Raw genomic sequence first — 16,922 nt, 5'->3', positions numbered from 1 at the left:
CCAAGAAGCTTCACTGCGCTGCGTGTGGGAAGCAGTATCTCCTTGCCAAATTCCACCAATCTGAACATAACCAGCTTTCTCACTCAGCCCTTGCTCCTACGATTAGCTAGTGCTTATGCCCACCTCTGCAAGGGAGCATAGACAAACCCCACGCTCTGTCCTCTCATGTAAGGCTTTTCCCAGCATTGACCCTTTCCTGATGTCAGCTCTTATCTCCTCACTGAATCACTCTGACAAGACATGGGGTTTCCAAGGAAAACTCCCAAGTAAGGAAGCCAAGATGGGTAAAACAATGATGGCTGAGGACCAGGCAGGCATGCTGCTCTCCGCCATTGAGGCCAGAAGGCTTGAAAAATGCTCCTTCAGGCCCCCTACGGAAGATCACTTTGCAGATGGCTTTTCAGACAAGCCATCTCCTTCCTTTGGCAACAGGGCTTTTAAGTGGAATAGCAGTGGCATGCTCAGACTCACAACTCCTGGGATGAGGTACCATGCAAGAGCTGCCTGCATGTTAGTTTTTTGACTAAGGCCATTGCAAATAGCAGCTGTAGTCTTCCAGCCAGCCACAGCTCAGCTACTGCTCAACCATGCTCACAGAGCTTGTTGACTGCAAATACCCTATTCTACACCTTAGCAGAAAACTGTAAGAAATTAGGGGGAAACAAATACAACCATACACCTGACAAACATTTACAAGTGCACAACAAGCCTTCAGCATTCCTCCATTCCTTTCTCAGGAGCTGCTTTACCATGTAATTACAGGAGAAAACCTAAAGGTCTTCTTTTCCCCACACAACAGGTAGCTATTCTCCTTTGCTGAGCCACAAACAAGCTTCTAATCAAAATATAGATTCCCATCATACAGTCAACGAGTAAACAAATTCTCACTGTGCACACTCTCCAAGCTCCTGCTTTAGCTTTTGACCACCTACCTGGCCCAAGCTCCTTTAGAAATAAAACTAGAGATCTTTTGTGCTCAGGCCCTAGGATTAGAAGAACAAATACAAAGCAGAGGAATTGAACAATTAAATAGACAGTAATTTAATTTCTTGCTGTTTAGATCAGAAAAGGGAATGATGGGATTTTTTTTTCCTGAGCTAGGACAATGGGCTCTGCATCCAGCTCCACAACTAGCACCAGCCAGTTCTTGTCTGCCTGTTTCCAGATGAGTTGTAAATGGCAAGCTGTTTATAACCTTTCCTACCCATTCTTGATAGCCCACTTGCACCAGCGCTCAGGAAAAAAGCAGCATCCTGAACACTGGCAGAGCCATCTCAGTCTTGCCCTGCTGCGAACAGGAACACACAGCCACAGGACCCAGAAGTCATCGGTTGCCTGCAAGGCCATGCCTGTTTGCTTTTCTACAACAAAGAAAATCTGCTACCACATCAGTTGTGAGCAAAGCTTTGCCATGCCTTCACAGCCCAGGCTTAACAGCAACAGTCTTTATCTATTTATTTTTGGCACAGAGGAACAGTTAGGGTCAAAGCCAGCCCCATTCTCAAGCTGCTCTTTGTTCCCTTGCTTTATCCAATACCCCATCCCTCTCCTCATCCTCCCACGTATCCATCTCCATTTTACCACAGGTCTTAAAAATTAATCTCTGCATGAAACCAAACACCACACTTGAACATCTCCCAGCAAATGCTCTTCATGGTCACAGAAGAATACTGATCAACCCCTAAAAAACACGGATAGGAGAACAGCATGCCCTTATATGGGCAGAGGCCAGACAAGCATCTGACAAACATCAATTTTAAAGAAAAAATAATATTTATTTGTAATATAAACAAAGTCCCAATATTGGATCAGTATATATAGGGTCACTAGTTTTCCTTCATAACTCAGAAGGCAGAACCATTCCTCACTAACAAGCTCCATTTATACTACTCAGAAGATTCTTTTTTTTTCTTTTAAAGAAGAAAGACAACTAACAGCACGGGAAGCCTTTACAAACCAGCTCAGCTGTAATGCAATACAGAAGCACTGTCAAAAAATCCCTGAAAAAGTAAATTCCTCGATGAGGTAAGATGACATTCAGATATTCTCAGTTTGCTCACTCGCAACCGTACTTACACTCATGCTCTCCCCTAATGACCCATGATCCCAACGTTGTTATTAACAAAACCTAATGAACAGGCAAAAAAAAAAAACCAAAAAAACAAAAAAAAAAAAACAACACAGAAAACAAGAAGCTCATTCCAACATTCTGATAACATCTTTTTGTTAAAGAACTTTTTCAGGATGTGACAGCATCAAACATTCCTCCAGATGGAGGTTTTTTTTTTTTTATTATTTTTATTTTTCTTGAAAAAAATGTACAAAAAAATTGGATACTTAGAAAAAAATCCGTGGCTTTTTTTTCAGTTACATGAGAGTTAAAGTGGCCAGGGAGGGGGGGAGAAAGGAAGGACTACATTGCAGCCAATAAAGAAATCTCCAAATCCGTTCTGCTCTCCTCCCAGAGATTATTACCACTTCCTCCCCCTCCCGGCTCGGTTTAAGGTGTTTGCCAAACACTAGCCAAAAATATAAACAAGTCTTCTCAGAATAGAAGGCACAGCATAAAGTTATTTGAAAGAGGAAGAAAAAAATAAAAAATCAGAACCTCTGTTGAAAGCTCCAGTCATCTCAGAATTTGCCAGTTAATATATATATTCATGTGTGTGTATATATATATATATATATAAAATTCTGTTACGACACTCTTGTCATCACTTCCACCATCTCCCCACTCCTCTTGCACACCGAATGTGTGCCCATTCAGTCCCATTCTGCTGTGCAACCCTCACTCTGCCCCAGGCTCAAGCCATGTCATCCAAGCCCCAAACACATGCACATGTGAGAAAGACTCAACCGTGCACCAGGAATGCCAACATCACGTCTCCTTTCTGTTCTCAGGAAGCTGGAATGATTTCAGGCCAGCTGGATGACTTTAAGTCAGTCAACAGGCAGCAGAAAACGAAGCTGGGCTCAGACATGCTTCTACCAACTCTGGAGGCTACAAAGAGTTTTCTCTCTGGGCAATAGCAGTGTTTTGGCAGGGGTGGCATTAAAACAAGCTTGCAGCTTAGTCACCTTGGCTGAATCAGTGCAGAGTTTGTGATTGCAAATGCAGGAGTGGTGAAGGGGTTGCGCTTAAGCCCAATTGGCCTTCCACACATCACAAAGCTTCCTACCAGATGCTAACAACAACAGCAGCAGCATGTATCTCTCTATGGAGTACCCAGTAATATGCCAGGACATACCAAGGCTTCACAAAGTGTGCAAAATGCATTTGGTCAATATAAACATTTGATTAAAAAAATAATGATCAAACAAGAAACAGAATAAAATATCGGTTTTGCAACATCGTCTGTACAAACAGTCAGGAACTCACATATTTAAAAAGAGTTTGAACCCAAAGCTTGAGTAAGATTTTTTTTTTTCTTTTTCTTTAAATCTAAAAAGTAAACTTGGGTTTTAAAACAGTCTTGGCCCAACACTTTTTGTTCAAGGTTTCCAAGTGCATGAATCTCCTCACTTTCCACAGCAAGCCAACCCCTGGTAAGCTCTTCACACGTGTACGTGCTCTGACGGTCCCAATGCACCCAGGAAAGGAGTTATTGCTGGTAACAGCTGCATTCAAAATGCTTTAACATCGCCCGTGTTAGATAAGCCCTGTAAAAAAGGCTACCTATTCAAACCACTTTCATTGGAATACTAATGAATGGCATTAGCCTTCTTAAAGCAGCAACGTGGCACCTCTGCCCAGAGAAGCTAGTCCTTCCAGAGCTGCATGGCGAGACAGATTCTTGTAAGAGTTGAAATGCTCAAGAGAAGCAATTTGATGCCCAAGTTTCCAACCAGATGGCGCCTTCTTCATGTGGACTCCAGCGTGTTCAGCTGAAACAGGTTGTGGTTGGTGGGGGTGGTAAAGTAGAGCTGTTCACTGGGTGAGCGGTTGTCGCATGGGCTGTTGAGTCCCAGAGTCCTCTCAAAGTCCAGCAGCTGGCCCATGAAATTAAAATTTGGGGAGATGTTGGATTTTTTCCTTTTCACAAAGTCATAGGCATCATTAAGGGACAAGTTGAGTTTCTGCATCAAGTAGGCAACGGTGACCGTTACGGAGCGGCTGATGCCAGCGAGGCAGTGAACAAGGATCCCACACTTCTTGGAACGGGCCTCATCTGAAACAAGACAAGGGGAAGGGGGAGTCTATTATTCCGCACCGAGAAAGCAAAGCTTTGGAGCAGGGCCAGGTGACAGCTGCATACTCAAAGGACCAGGACGACTGCCAGAACTGGATCCTCTGCTCCTACTGACACCACCTCAAATCCCTTTGACACCTCATCCCTTCTGAAAGAGCTACTGAGAGATTCCCACTATGCAGCAACGTGGCGCAGACCCATTTGACACAGCAAGACCACGCATCTCAGACATTAGAGGAGAGCTTGGCACACATCCCTTTCCCGGAGAGCATCAGTACCATCTAAAGACAGACAGGGCTGGAGACAACAGCTCCAGGGAGATGCCAGGCATAGCACAACCACCACCAAAGCAACACCTGGCCGCACACAACACAGGAGCATGGCCCAACACCATGCAAACGACTCTCCTTTGCTATTCTCATAGCAGAGAGACTTTCCACTAGAAAGTTATTTGAATGTAATCAAAGCCAAGTGAAGCCAAGCCTGAAGTGCAGGAACTTCCCTTATTGTGAAATCCTTTTCAGGACTGAAAGAAGTGCACTTCACTACAAACAAATGCTTGCGTTGGAGAAGATTTTCTCGGAACGAATGGCAGCGGGGAGTAGGAATGCAGGCTGTACCAAAAAATTGCAAAAGAACAGAAACAACATTTCCCCTCCTTGGCCACTGATTGAAAAGCACACACATGCTCATTGTCTCTCTCACAGCCAGAACAGCATGACCTCTTTATGAATTGACATCTTGATGCTAACAGAGGGACACACTGCTGAGCACACTGAGCGCATACAAGTACACAGCTCCACTTACTTCTGGGCAGCTATATTTGCAGTCTATTGCTGGACAGAGTTTGGCAGGGAGGGAGAAGGTGGCAAGAGAAAGAGGGTCCCCAGGCAAAGCCAGTAGAGACACTCTGGCACCATCAACGTGGGGGAACGCAAAGAGGCTGCAGGCAAAGTGAAACCCAGACCCAAGCCACAACAAGACCCTGTCCCAGCCTCTAAAACCAGGCAGGGATTTCCAGTGCTGTGGGCAACCACCCCCCAGCACATCCAGCCCTCCCGCCACTCTCTCCCTACTCCATATTCTTCCAAGACATTACTGTTTCTCATCTGACTAGTGCTGCAGTTCTTGGTGTTCAATTTTTAGAGTGAGATAATCTTTCATTTCCTGCCATTAAACGGAAAGCATGAGCACTGTGTTCACAGGGACACTGCCTGAACGGAGCAGGCAGCTCCCAAAAGCCACATGCCAGCAGGGACCCTGTGAGCCACCCATGATGTTTAATAATGGATTCTGCATGGGAAGCGCAGACAGATGATCAAACAGGTCCCTGACGCAGGCAAAGGTGCCCCTTGCCCATATCTACCACATTTTACTTTCAACCAGATAAAAAGCCATCAAGCTTTTAGTAGTTAGCGTTAGCAATGACCTGTGCCAATTTCCCAAATAAATCAGAACTGATGAGGCTAATGACCATCACCAATACTCCACACAGCTCACACTGGAAGGGAGCACCTCCTTTCACCCAACAGACACTTCCACAAGAAAAAGCAGCAATTTTCAAAATTAATGCTAAAGGCATCCGCCCTTGTGCCCATCTCAACACACAGCCCAGGCTGCTCAGAGGCTGTCTTGCACGGCACTTTCCCCAGCAGAGCTCCAGAGTGTAACTATTATCACTCATTGCACTGACACTTACCTTTGGAAAAGTAACCATACAAGGAGTTAGTTACACTAGGGAGACGTCAAGCAGGATCAGAACTAGACTAGCAAATCTCCTGCTGAGAACCCTGCTCCCCCCACCCTGACACTCTAAGCACATTCGGGAAACTGCTGGCAGCACTCACAAAGCTCCCAGCAGCACTCCTTCCCGCAAGCAAAAACCAGGTGCCCAGAGCTCCACAGTGCCTCAGCTCAGTGATTTCACACCATAGCGAACCCCCACTGAAGGGCAAGGAGCAGCAGGGCTGCTTCTCCTGCACTGCTCACAGGAGACCTGGCTGAAGGGCTGGAGGTCCAGATGAGAAGGACTCCATGAATCCATTCCAGCAAACATGCACCAAAGGCATCACTCCAGCAGCGTGCCACCCAGCTGCTAAGCTAGCAATGATGCCATGCCCAGAGAGGTAAGGCCAGAGACCGTCCGCAGCACCACTAGGAAGCTGCTTGCCACATTCCCAAGTGGTGAGCATGAGAAGAGACATTCTGCCAGCTACCTACCAATAAAAGCAATGGCCTCAGGAAAGAACTGAGAAAGGTTCTGGCTCCAGTGATCTGAGATGGGGATCTGCTTGTACTTGAACTCTCCGTCGTGCTCAAACATGTTTGGCAGGTTGGGAGTCACATTTAGGATGTATTTAATGCCATATTTGCCCAGGATGTCCAAGTTGGTAGAATCTTTGGCACAGCCCAGATACAGGTATGGAAGGATCTGGACTGGAAAGGCAGGCTGATTGCTGGGGATGGGGCTCCCATCTGACTCTGTCGCGCTGCTGGGTTCCCGGTCAGATTCACCATCCGAGCAGTCAGAGCTTATCCGCAGCCCTCCCAGGCCAAGGACAGACACCGGGGGAGAGTTGCTGGGTGAGGAGCTGTCAAGGTTTGTCTCGCAGTGCTCTGAATATTCAGTCTGAAACTTGTTAAAGCCACCTGGGAAAGGGAAAAGGCAGAGAGAAACGTGTTTTACTCTTCCGCATGGATGTCCTTCCATTCGAACACATGTGCACACGCTTTCAACTACCCAAGAAGTGCCATAAGGAAGGCTTCCCCCGGGCTCTTACTGAGCAAACAAATCCCAAGCAAAGAGCTTCTTACTGAGCCTGACAAATACCAACCAAACCTCAAATGCAGGGAAAGTAACAACAAAACAAATGGCGAGACACAATCTTACTGCATTTAGTGCCATGAGATGCCAGGCTGGGGCAGTTTAGCCAGGAGCTATTATGCCATCCAGGCAGAAAAACACAGAAGTATCTGAGTCTAAAAAGACAAACTAAGAACAAGAAGCAAATAAGGGCCATAAAAAAAAGCCCCATACAATAACTCAGCATCACGCAAGGAAAAAGGCTGTATGTTTTTCCAAAGAGCCGTTCTCACCTCTAACTTATCACTACTTTTTTTTTTTTTTTTTTTTTTGACAGGACAGCAACACAGGGTCACTCTTGACCTAAACCAAAGCAGGGCTGAGGAGGGATGGTACCCTTCACGCCTGTCCCCAAGGCCTTCCTCCATCTCAACAGCATGGGAAGAAAAGCAGAAGCAAACACCCCTACCAACCTGCCTCCTTCCAGGCAGCACTGAACTGTCACGGAGCCATCAGTAGCGGACACAGACAAACGGTTTAATTAGAAAGGCCTCCTAGAAACTTTGTTAGCAGTGGGGTCGGGGTCACAGAGCAGGACAGGCAGCTCCTGCCGCATCCATTCACCAACATCCCTCCTCCTCCTCCTGCGGCCGGCAGCACCGAGGAGCCATTTTGGAATTTTAATTTGAAACAGCTCTCACGCTTCCCCGGAAAAAAAAAAAAAAAAAAAAAAGAAAAAAGAAAAGGAAAGGGGCCACTCAACCCCTCGTGCTCATCGGGGAGCGCTCAGATCAACTTGAGCACCGCTCCTTCCTACTGCTCGCGATGGGGACAAGCGCCCCGGGCGAGGCAGAGCAGCGGCAGAGCTGGACGGGACGGGCGGGGGCTGCAGCCACCCGCACAGGCGGGCAGCGGAAGAACGGCTTCAGAGGAGGAGGGGGGGGGGGAAGGGGCCCCTCGCTCGGGGCCCGGCTCTCGGACGCCGCCGGCCACTTCGGAAGGAGGCTCCTGGGAGCGGATCTACAAACGCCCACCTCCCCTGCCCATATCGGGGGGGGAGGGGCTACCCACGTTCCCCTAACCGGGGGCTCTGAGAAGCGGCGGCATTGTGAAAAGCTCTGCCGGCAGCGGCCTCCCCCGCTTCGGCCCGACTGTTATTTCTTTCTCAACGCCGCCTCCCAGCGACCGGAGAGGAGCGGGGCCGCCGACAGTTGCGGACGCCGAGGGGTGCTACGACACGGCCCCCTCCCCACCATCCCCCAGCCTCCGCGCAGGGCGCGCGTGCTGTACCCGGAGAGCCCTCGCTCCTCCAACGCGCTGCCGGGGGCGGGCAGCCCCCTCCCAGGCAATCTGCTGTTCCTGAGGAGGGGAGAGAAGAACGCTTTTTTGGGGGGAAGAGGGGGCTGGGAGACCATTTCTGGAAAGGAGGGGCACCCCGGGGCGGCGGTGGCACGGCCGGGGTCGGCCGAGGACAGCGCGGCGGGGCGGGCACGAAGGCTGCGGCCGCTGCCGGGGGAACGGAGAGGGGCACGAGGGAGCGGGGCGATCCCAACTCCCACCATTTTGTGCGGAGGATGGAAGCGGGGTCGGGAGAAAGGGACGAGAGCCGCCTGCGGAGAGCTCACCTTTCAGGTAGTAGGCTTTGCAGCCGTCGTCGCGCAGCTTCTGGAGCAGCAGCCCCAGCACGGAGCCGGCGGCCCCGGCGTCCTGCCAGTCGGCGGTGGCCTCGTCGTAAAGCAATACGGTGTCGGCCTTGCAGCGCTTGACGAAGCGCTCCTTGTCCTCGTGGTTGGGGATAATCGAGCGGATGGGCAGGTTGCCCTTCTTGAGGCGGCGAAGCATCAGGCCGGGGATGGCCAGATTGATGGCCGTCTCGATGTGCGAGCTCTCGAACAGCTCGTGCGAGCGGCAGTCGAGCAGCAACAGCGAACGGCCGCCGCCCGACTCCAGCTCCTCCTGCAGCCACTCGGCGCTCTTGCACGGCATCGCCGCAGCCATGGGCGCCCGCGGGGAGCTTCCCCAAACCTGCGTTTTCATGGGGCTCGGCAGCAGCCCTCCCCCCGCTCCCTTCCGCCGCGGCGGCTCGCCGTGCCGGGCTCCGCGCAGCTGTGCGTACGCGCTGCCTGCGGCCCGGAGCACAGCGGCCCCGCTCAACCCTACGCGGCGCGCCTCATCCCGGCGGCCTCAATTAAAGCGGAGCTTCGCCGCCGGCGCTGCGTGTCATGCCGCGGGGGGCGGGCGAGGGGGCGGGGCCAGCGCGCCTCTCCCTGCCGAGGCCACGCCCCCAGCGCTCTGCACCAATGAGGTGCGGCGGGAGGGGGCGGGGGCAAAGCGCGGGAAGGGGTGCGGGGTCTCGCCGAGCGCTGCGGGGCCGGAGCGGCGCTCGGTAACAAAAGCGGTGCTGGCGGAGCTCCGCGCCCATTTGGGGAAGGGGCCTCGAAGCGGACGGTGCTCGTGGCGCCCGTCTCCTTTTAGGCTAATTTTTAAGCCCGGCCCCTGCTGGAAACGCAGAGTCGACGCGGCGCTCGAGCGCGTGGTTATCTTCAAGCGGGCTGAGCGTCCCGCTGCAAGGCTGCGTGGGTTCGGCGGGCCGCGCTCGGAGCCGTTTGCGGATTTCATCGCTATCGACAAAATAAATGTCTTTGGCGTTGCTGTTCCGTGACTCAAGCGTGTGCCCCAGACAGCAGAACGGCTGAAGCCAGCCACTTCCCCTTGCTCGGTTTATTTTTACTGCTGGTTGCTGTGGGAAGCCGTTGTGATTCAGTGCTGCAGTAGGAAGTTACCAGCGCAGCTCTTACAGCAAAGGATGTTGAGATTCTTATGCAAGCCGTGGTGAAAATAGCTGACCTTTCCGTTTGTTTCACAAAGTGCCTTCAATCCGTATGAAGAACAGCAAAGGGCTGTGCAAGGAAGGCTCATCAGGGTCTGAAGCCCTTTTGTGCTGCACGTCCTTCGTGTTCTCAGTGCCCAGAAACTTGCTCGGCTCCCCTCTGGAGGCGCGAGGAAGGCAGCTGTAACCACGGTGACAGCAGGAGGGAGAGATCTCACCTCCGTTTCGTGGTCGAACACAACCACGTAAGTTTCAGGACGGGACAAGCTCCAGGCTGGTGTCATCTGCGGAGGTGAGACCAGATTTCACCCGGCAGCATTAAGGAACCCTTGCCTCCTCATCTAGGAGCCCAGGGGCGTGGGGAGAGGGCAGCAGAGAACCCCCGGCTCCTCCCGCTTTCGTCATCTCGACGAATTCCTCCGACGTGCAGCCCTCCCGGACGTGGAGGCCGTCGGTGGGTCCCGCGGGGCAGGGCTGGCCGCTGGAGCCGGTGGCAGCCCGTCGGCTTGCTGCCCTCTTGAGTCAGCTGCTCCAAAATGCAGGGCGGCCAAGAAGAGAGTGGAAAGTGGCGATCCTGCCGAGACAGGTCCCTTCCCTCGCCTGTGTCCTCCCCGCAGCCACCTGCTGACTGGGGACTCATGCAGAGGAAGAGCTCTCTGCTCTGCAGAGAACCATGGGCATCCCTTTCAGTCTCCTGCACAGTGCATGCCATGTCTGGTTTCCTTTTCCGCAGACAAAAAACAAACGAGGTGGATGAGAAGCACCTGTCTGGGATGAGGATGCTCCGGCATGGCGGTGCAGGCTGGTGTTTTGGTGATGTTATCTGGTATTGACACACATGGCTTTGCTGAGATCAAAGCTCAGCACACATCCAGAAATGAGCAGCATTCAGCTCAGCTCCAAAGAGTCCCAAGTGTTTGAGAACAAGAATACACAGTGATAAAAGCAGGTTGCTTCCTTCTTCATGTTGTACCACCAAAATTGGACAGGGTTTTCCAATATGCAGATGTGTGCATCTTCCTGGTTATTGTCCTGCTGTAGGACTCTCTCCTCCAGCAGCCTTTCTACTCAATGCCCACACTTACATCCTGGGTTCAGGCCACCTTTGCTCCGCTCTCCTGTGATGCTGATGCGACCACTAGCTCAGGCCCCTCATGCTCCTTTCCACCTGGGTCTTTGTGTCACATTTTAGAAACACAGACCATCACCAAGAGTTAGGACAAAACAGGGGGTAACAGCATTGTTAAATGCCTAACTAAGACTCTTTCCAGGCTTGACGTAGCCCTGCAACAGGCACTGCTTCCAGCGGTAAGACAGCCACAATGTGTGCCAAGGGAGTAGCCAAAGTCGGAGGAAAGGGAAGAAGGTTCTGCAGAAGATGCCTGCAGGGAAAGACGACAAAGGGAACCTAAAATGAGTAATGCAGAGTCCAGTATCCAAAGCTCTGAGGGGTCTGAAGGCTCTAGCTGCAGGGAGGAGTGGAGGCAGGTTCCTGCTTTGGGTGAACTCCTCCCAGCCTACCTCACCTTCCCTGCCCTTGCACAGTAAATATGAGGTTCTGGGACTTGAAGGACAGGTAAGTGAGGATGCTGAAGAAAGTCCATGCAGAAGGCTGTCTAGGGCAAGTCAGCCCCTCCCATGCCTCAAGACTGTCTCTGTCAGGAACAAAAGAAACGTGATTGTCATAGCTGAGTCCTTCTAAGGGAAACTGAGGGCTCGATGTACTGAAGTAGGGAAGTTCCTACCCACAGGGCAGTCTGCTGCCTCTCTGGGGCCTGGGTCAGGAACATCACACAGAAGCTCCCTGGTCTGGTGTGGCCCTCTAATTACTGCCCACTTCTGCTAGTTTGGGCTTGCAGCAATGAGGTCATGGGGAGAAGACGGCAGGCTATCAAGAGGGACTTTAAAACTGAGCCTGGGGCAAGAATGTCAGGGTTGGTGTGAGACCGACAGCCCAGCTGAATTGCATCTACAGCAATGCATAGAGTATGGGCAACAAGCAGAAAGAGCTGGAAGCTACTGTGTGCCAAGAAAACTGTGAGTTAAATGCAATCAGTGAAACATGGTAGGACTACTCTCATGACTGCATTGCTGCAATGGAGGGCTATAAGCTCTTTAGAATGGATAGGCAAGGAAGGAGGGGCAGTGGCGTGGCTCTCTACATTAGGGAGTGTTTCTGTGTTGTAGAGCTCAGTGCTGGGAATGGTAATGTTGAGTCCTTAGGGTAAGGATGAAGGGAAAGGCCAGCAAGTCTTACATTCTGCTGGGAGTCTGTTATAAACTTCCCAACCATGATGGGAAGTTTATATCATCTGTCTTCCAGGATGGAGAGCTAAATGAAGCCTTCCAGAAACAGTTGACAGATATCATGTGATGGCCAGCCTGTAGTCATGGAGGACTTCAGCTTACCTGATGTTTGCTGGAAATACAATGCAGCAGAGAGGAAGTAATCTAGGAGGTTTCTAGAGTGTGTAGCAGATAACTTCCTGAGGCAGCTCCCACCAGGGGAGGTGCTCTGCTAGAGCAGAGGAACAGAGAAGGACTGCTGAGAGATGTGGAGGTTGGAAGCTTGCTTGGGCAAAGTGACCACAAAATGGTAGAGTTCCCAATTCTTGGTGAGGTCAGGAGAGGGGTCAGCAAAAAAAAAATGCTGCCTTGGGCTTCTGGAGGGCAGACTTTGAATTGTTCAGGACTCTGGTAGGGAGGGTCCCTTGGTGTTCAGTCCTGAAGGGCAAAGGGGTCCAGGAAGGCTGGACACCCCTCAAAAAGGAAGTCTTAGCGGCATAGCAGCAGGCTGTGCCACTGTGCCATGAGATGAGCTGGTAGGGAAGATGAGCAGTGTGGATGAACAGGGAACTTTTACTGAGACTCCAGGAAAAAGAGAGTTTGTGACCTTTGGAAGAAGGCTTAGGCAAGTTGTGAGAAACACAAAGACGTCACCCAGAGGGAAAATTAGAGAGGCCTTCCGGGGCCGAGAAGGCCAATGGCATCCTGGCTTGTATCATAAACAGTGCAGCCAGCAGGAGCAGGGAGGTATCACCCTCTGCACTCAGCTCTGGTGGGGCCACATCTCGAGTGCTGTGTTCAGGTTTGGGTCCCTCACTACAAGAGAGACGTTGAGGCTCTGGAGCGGGTTCAGAGAAGGGCAAAGAAGCTGATGAGGGCTCTGGCACAGGCCTTATGAGGAGCGGCTGAGGAGGCTCAGTGGAGACCTCATTGCTGCCTAAAGCTCCCTGAAGGGAGGTTTGTGGTAAGGTGGGGTTCAGCCTCTTCTCCCATGTAATCATCAATAGGATGAGAGGGAATGGCCTCAAGTTATGCCAGAGGAGACTCCGTTTGGACATTAGGAAGAATTTCTTATCAAAGGGTGGTGAGAGATTGGAGCAGTCTGCCCAGAGAAGTGGTGAAGTCGCCATCCCTGAAGGTGTTCAAGATGGATGTAGATACGGCACTGAGGGACATGAGCGTGCATGGTAGAGATAGGTTGGCAGTTGGACCAGATGATTATACTGGCCTTTCCAACATTAGTGAATCTATGATTCTATGATGGTATGCAGCTTAGGTGTGGGATAGGATTTCCAAGCATCTGAAGACTAAAGTAAAAGTACTTGCAGTCAGAAGCTAGACAGTTAAGTAACATTTTATTCTTAAAAATGAATCTCTGAAAAACAAAAACCACATCTTTCTTTGTTTTCTTTTCTTTAGTATGCACTTTTTGTATGCACTTTTTCAACAGCATTGCACTGTGAAAGGATTTTCCTTCTAGTCTCATACATTAAGTCAGCTCTGCCCCAGCAGTTCTGGGCTGTAGCTGCTAAATCTCCCAAGGGCTCATCTTCTCACTGCTCAGTCAGCTGCTTTCAACATCTAATATCATGTACCCGCTATTATTCACTGCCCAGATATCAATTCATGAAGCCACTAGGCTCCTTTCAGTAAGTGCCCTCACCTGCCTGTGGTCGCGCATCCATCAGTACCCAGAGAGGATGCTCCTCCTTGGCACTTCAACCATGAGCTGCTCCAAGCAGCACTGTGTGGGCTGTATTTCAGCTGGGAATTGGCTCACAAGCCATCTGAATCACCAGGGTGACTTCTGCTTTGCTCTGTAACGCTCAGTGAAATTGCTGCTTTCTGTACTGCAGTTTTCCCATCTGTAGAGTAGAGCTAGTTGAATCCTCATTTACCTCTGCAGGCACTCAGGTGCTAGAAAACCAGACAGAAGGGTTAATCTGATGCTGGCATCCTCCCTGCAGTGCCAAATTCCTGATTTAATCACCTTCATTTTTCTTCAATACAAAGGATTTTTTTTTTTTTTTAAATTTAACTTCAGTTCCTCTTCCTATTTACTTAATTGAGGTGGGAGTTATTCTGCCAGGGAAGGGCACATGTTGATAGTTTACTCCATGCTTCACTATTGCACGTAAGAAATTAACTCCTAGTAAAAAACAGATGCCCGGTTTTAGCAGTTAAAAAACAAACAAACAAACAAACAAACAAACAAAAAAGACAGAGCCCGATTTTTCTTCCTATTCCTGTACTAATCTGTGACTCTTTTTATCACATTAGCGCTGAGCCAGGGTAGAAATACTTCCTCAAAATTTTAGAATGCATATTTGTCTTTATGCATATTCAGCAGAAATCGAGCTCCCCAGCCTCCGCACTGCCTAATCTGGATTCATTAGCTTCAGACACCCACTAGAGCAATGTCAAGTGACTTTGGCCTGCTAAAGCACGTCACCCACAAGCACTAAGCGGGAGGACATGCTGTGCTCTGCTTCCTGCAGCAAAGCCAACCCTGTGCAGTGGCACCTGTGTATTTGAAGGCATCTCTCTTGGAAGTAGGAAAAGATTTCCCTGTTCCTCACACAGCCCCCCTGCAAAGCAAGCAGAAAGAAGGCACCCAACCCCTCCTGTTTAAAAGGAGGTGCAGGCAAAGCACGTGCAGCCTCCTGGTGCCTTCACACTGTGCAGTCTCTACTGGTGTTCCTCCTTGCACATGACATTTGATTCCTGTGGATCTCTATCCCTGTCATCCACCTGGCTTTCTGTCGTCATCTTTGCCCCTCATCAGACCTGGAAAGCATCTTCAAGGTTAAGAAAACTCCTCAAGAGCTCCAATGAAAATCTGTGCCCAGATTTTGGCCTTCCAAAGGAGGCTGAGAGTAGGAGCCTTCCCCTTGGGCTGGTTCTTGCCTTGCCCACCATGCACGTCCCCCCAGGTACAACTAGAAGCTTGGCGACTGCCATGGGAAAGCAAAGCTGTACAGAGTGCTGCAGCCTACGGGAGAAGCGGATGTTATTTTCCCTTTAAATGCTTCCACAGCAACAAACAAGGCTCCAAGAACTTGGTTTTTCTGTTTTCTACAAGCAACTCTTAGCAGTTACAGACTGAGGCTGGAGGTCCCTCTCTACAGCAGGACTTCGTCCCAGTTGAGTACACCAATATCTCTGAGCATGGAGGCTCCACACCCTCTCTGGGCAACCTGATGATGTTGGACTACCCTAAGAGAGAAGAAGTGTTTTCTTATGCTTAATTGTCATGTTTCAAGCTTCAATTTTTTCTCATTGCTTCTTGTCCTTTCTCTGGGCGCCCAGGAAGAGTTTGGCTTCAGCTTCAGTTTGAGGAAACTTCCACAGTTTTGCAGAAAAGGGTTTGCTTCTGCCTGGGTGCAAAAAATAAAGTAATAAAAACAAATCCAGTCTGCAGAGCCAAAATCTAATTTATCCAGGAGAAATTAGCCCAGCTTTTTTTCACACTGCTTTTGGGGACAACTGGCTAAATGACAGCTTGGGATGTCCCCTATAAAACCCATCAGAGGAAGGAGGAAAGATGAAATAGTCCTCCAGCCAGTAGGGCAGCCTCAAATTCAACCAGATGGGTACAAAATACACAGCACATAATTTAATATACATCTTTGTGCCTCATTTCTAATCATTCCTCATTTTGTGTGATAGGAGAAGGCTGCTTTTAGATAGCAGGCAGGCAGAGGAACAACCAAAAGACCCCGTGGTGCTCCCTGAGTGCCTCCCCTCTCTCCCATTTGCACCCCCAGCACCTCCCAGCTCTGCAGGCTAGGCATACGTGACCACCCACCCTCCACACACGTCAGTTCCTTGGCAGTTTCTCCCAGGCATCCAGGCTGTTTTCGAGAAGCAATTTCCTGCAGAGAAATATTTATTTTCAAGGAGGCTAAGAGGCAAGCTTCCTGGTGCAGGTTTTTCACTGGAAACAATTGTGAAAGTGGCTTCATCACTCACCAGGCACTTCTGTAAATGAGCTTGGGCTCCCAGCTTTGCTTCCCCAACTTTTCCCCACCCTTGCTGATGGGGTGAGATTTGATTGCTCATCCCTCCCAGGCTGCTGCTGGGATGCAGGTTTGGAGCAAGGGGAGCAGATGTATGGGAAAACCCTGACTTGGCCAGACTGGCTGAGCAGCACTTGGGATCTGCTGCCTTCTCACTGCCTTGCTGGGTCTGATTTCAAGCAAAGTGATCAAATACTGAGGCAGGATACTGGCACAGCTGGGCAGCCACAGCTCCTCAGAGTGCTCCTGGATGGGTTGCAGCCAAAGCAGCCCTGGTGGCTTTGGCAGAGCTATTGGGGATGTACACTGTAAGAAGATCGGAATTGCACCCAGGAATGTGCTGGTGCACCACACCTCTGCCTATGGATGAAACCCTACACTTCTCCAATTAAATCCTTGTTTGACGCACAGATACTGTGGAAGAAGCCTGCATGGTTCTGCCCCTTTTCTATGTGTGTGGTGTTAGTCAACTGTTTTTCACAGCCTTTCATTCGAGTGAAATAGTTGTTCTGATTTGGATGGTTTTTGGTGCCTACTGTTGGTCAGACATGGCCTCCTGTCCTCGCTGAGGGCTCACTGCCTGTCTTCTCCTTGCAAAGCTTTGCAAGAGATGGAGATCTGAAGATGCTTTATTTCCTGAGTCTGTTTCTCCTCACTGTGAATAAACAAGACTGAGCAAAACCTAAGAAGCCATTTTCAAGAAGTTTTTCATGAGCAAGGGGCTGGATCCCCTTTCAGAGCATTGGAAAATGAGTTCTCTGTTTTCCTCCCCATGTTATTAATGCTGGTGGTCA

The 16,922-nt window shown here is 50.2% G+C and overlaps 1 protein-coding gene across 1 annotated transcript; it reads right to left on the bottom strand.

The window, feature by feature from the left end:
• Positions 1 to 1,754: 1,754 nt before the first annotated feature.
• DUSP7 (dual specificity phosphatase 7) lies at positions 1,755 to 9,058 on the bottom strand. The gene is made up of 3 exons (XM_042885478.1): positions 8,619 to 9,058; positions 6,411 to 6,839; positions 1,755 to 4,169 (listed from the first exon to the last, which is right to left on the bottom strand). Exons 1-3 carry the CDS (start codon positions 9,028 to 9,030, stop codon positions 3,862 to 3,864), a joined length of 1,149 nt encoding a protein of 382 aa, XP_042741412.1. The 5' UTR covers positions 9,031 to 9,058; the 3' UTR covers positions 1,755 to 3,861.
• Positions 9,059 to 16,922: the final 7,864 nt, after the last annotated feature.

The sequence above is a fragment of the Lagopus leucura genome, unplaced genomic scaffold (genome assembly GCF_019238085.1).
Source record: "Lagopus leucura isolate 7727_CA_CO unplaced genomic scaffold, USGS_WTPT01 Super-Scaffold_100050, whole genome shotgun sequence".
Taxonomy (NCBI): domain Eukaryota; kingdom Metazoa; phylum Chordata; class Aves; order Galliformes; family Phasianidae; genus Lagopus; species Lagopus leucura.
The sequence above is the reverse complement of the archived record's forward strand: the minus strand, read 5'-3'. Positions and strand labels throughout refer to the sequence as shown.

What these genes read in the sequence shown, in the direction of transcription:
- DUSP7 (XM_042885478.1), bottom strand. Translation starts at nt 9,030, where the DNA reads ATGAAAACGCAGGTTTGGGGAAGCTCCCCGCGGGCGCCCATGGCTGCG. An exon ending in CAAAGCCTACTACCTGAAAG is followed by an intron (nt 6,840 to 8,618) that starts GTGAGCTCTCCG and finishes TCCCTTTCCCAG; the next exon opens with GTGGCTTTAACAAGTTTCAG. An exon ending in TGAGGCCATTGCTTTTATTG is followed by an intron (nt 4,170 to 6,410) that starts GTAGGTAGCTGG and finishes GTCTTGTTTCAG; the next exon opens with ATGAGGCCCGTTCCAAGAAG.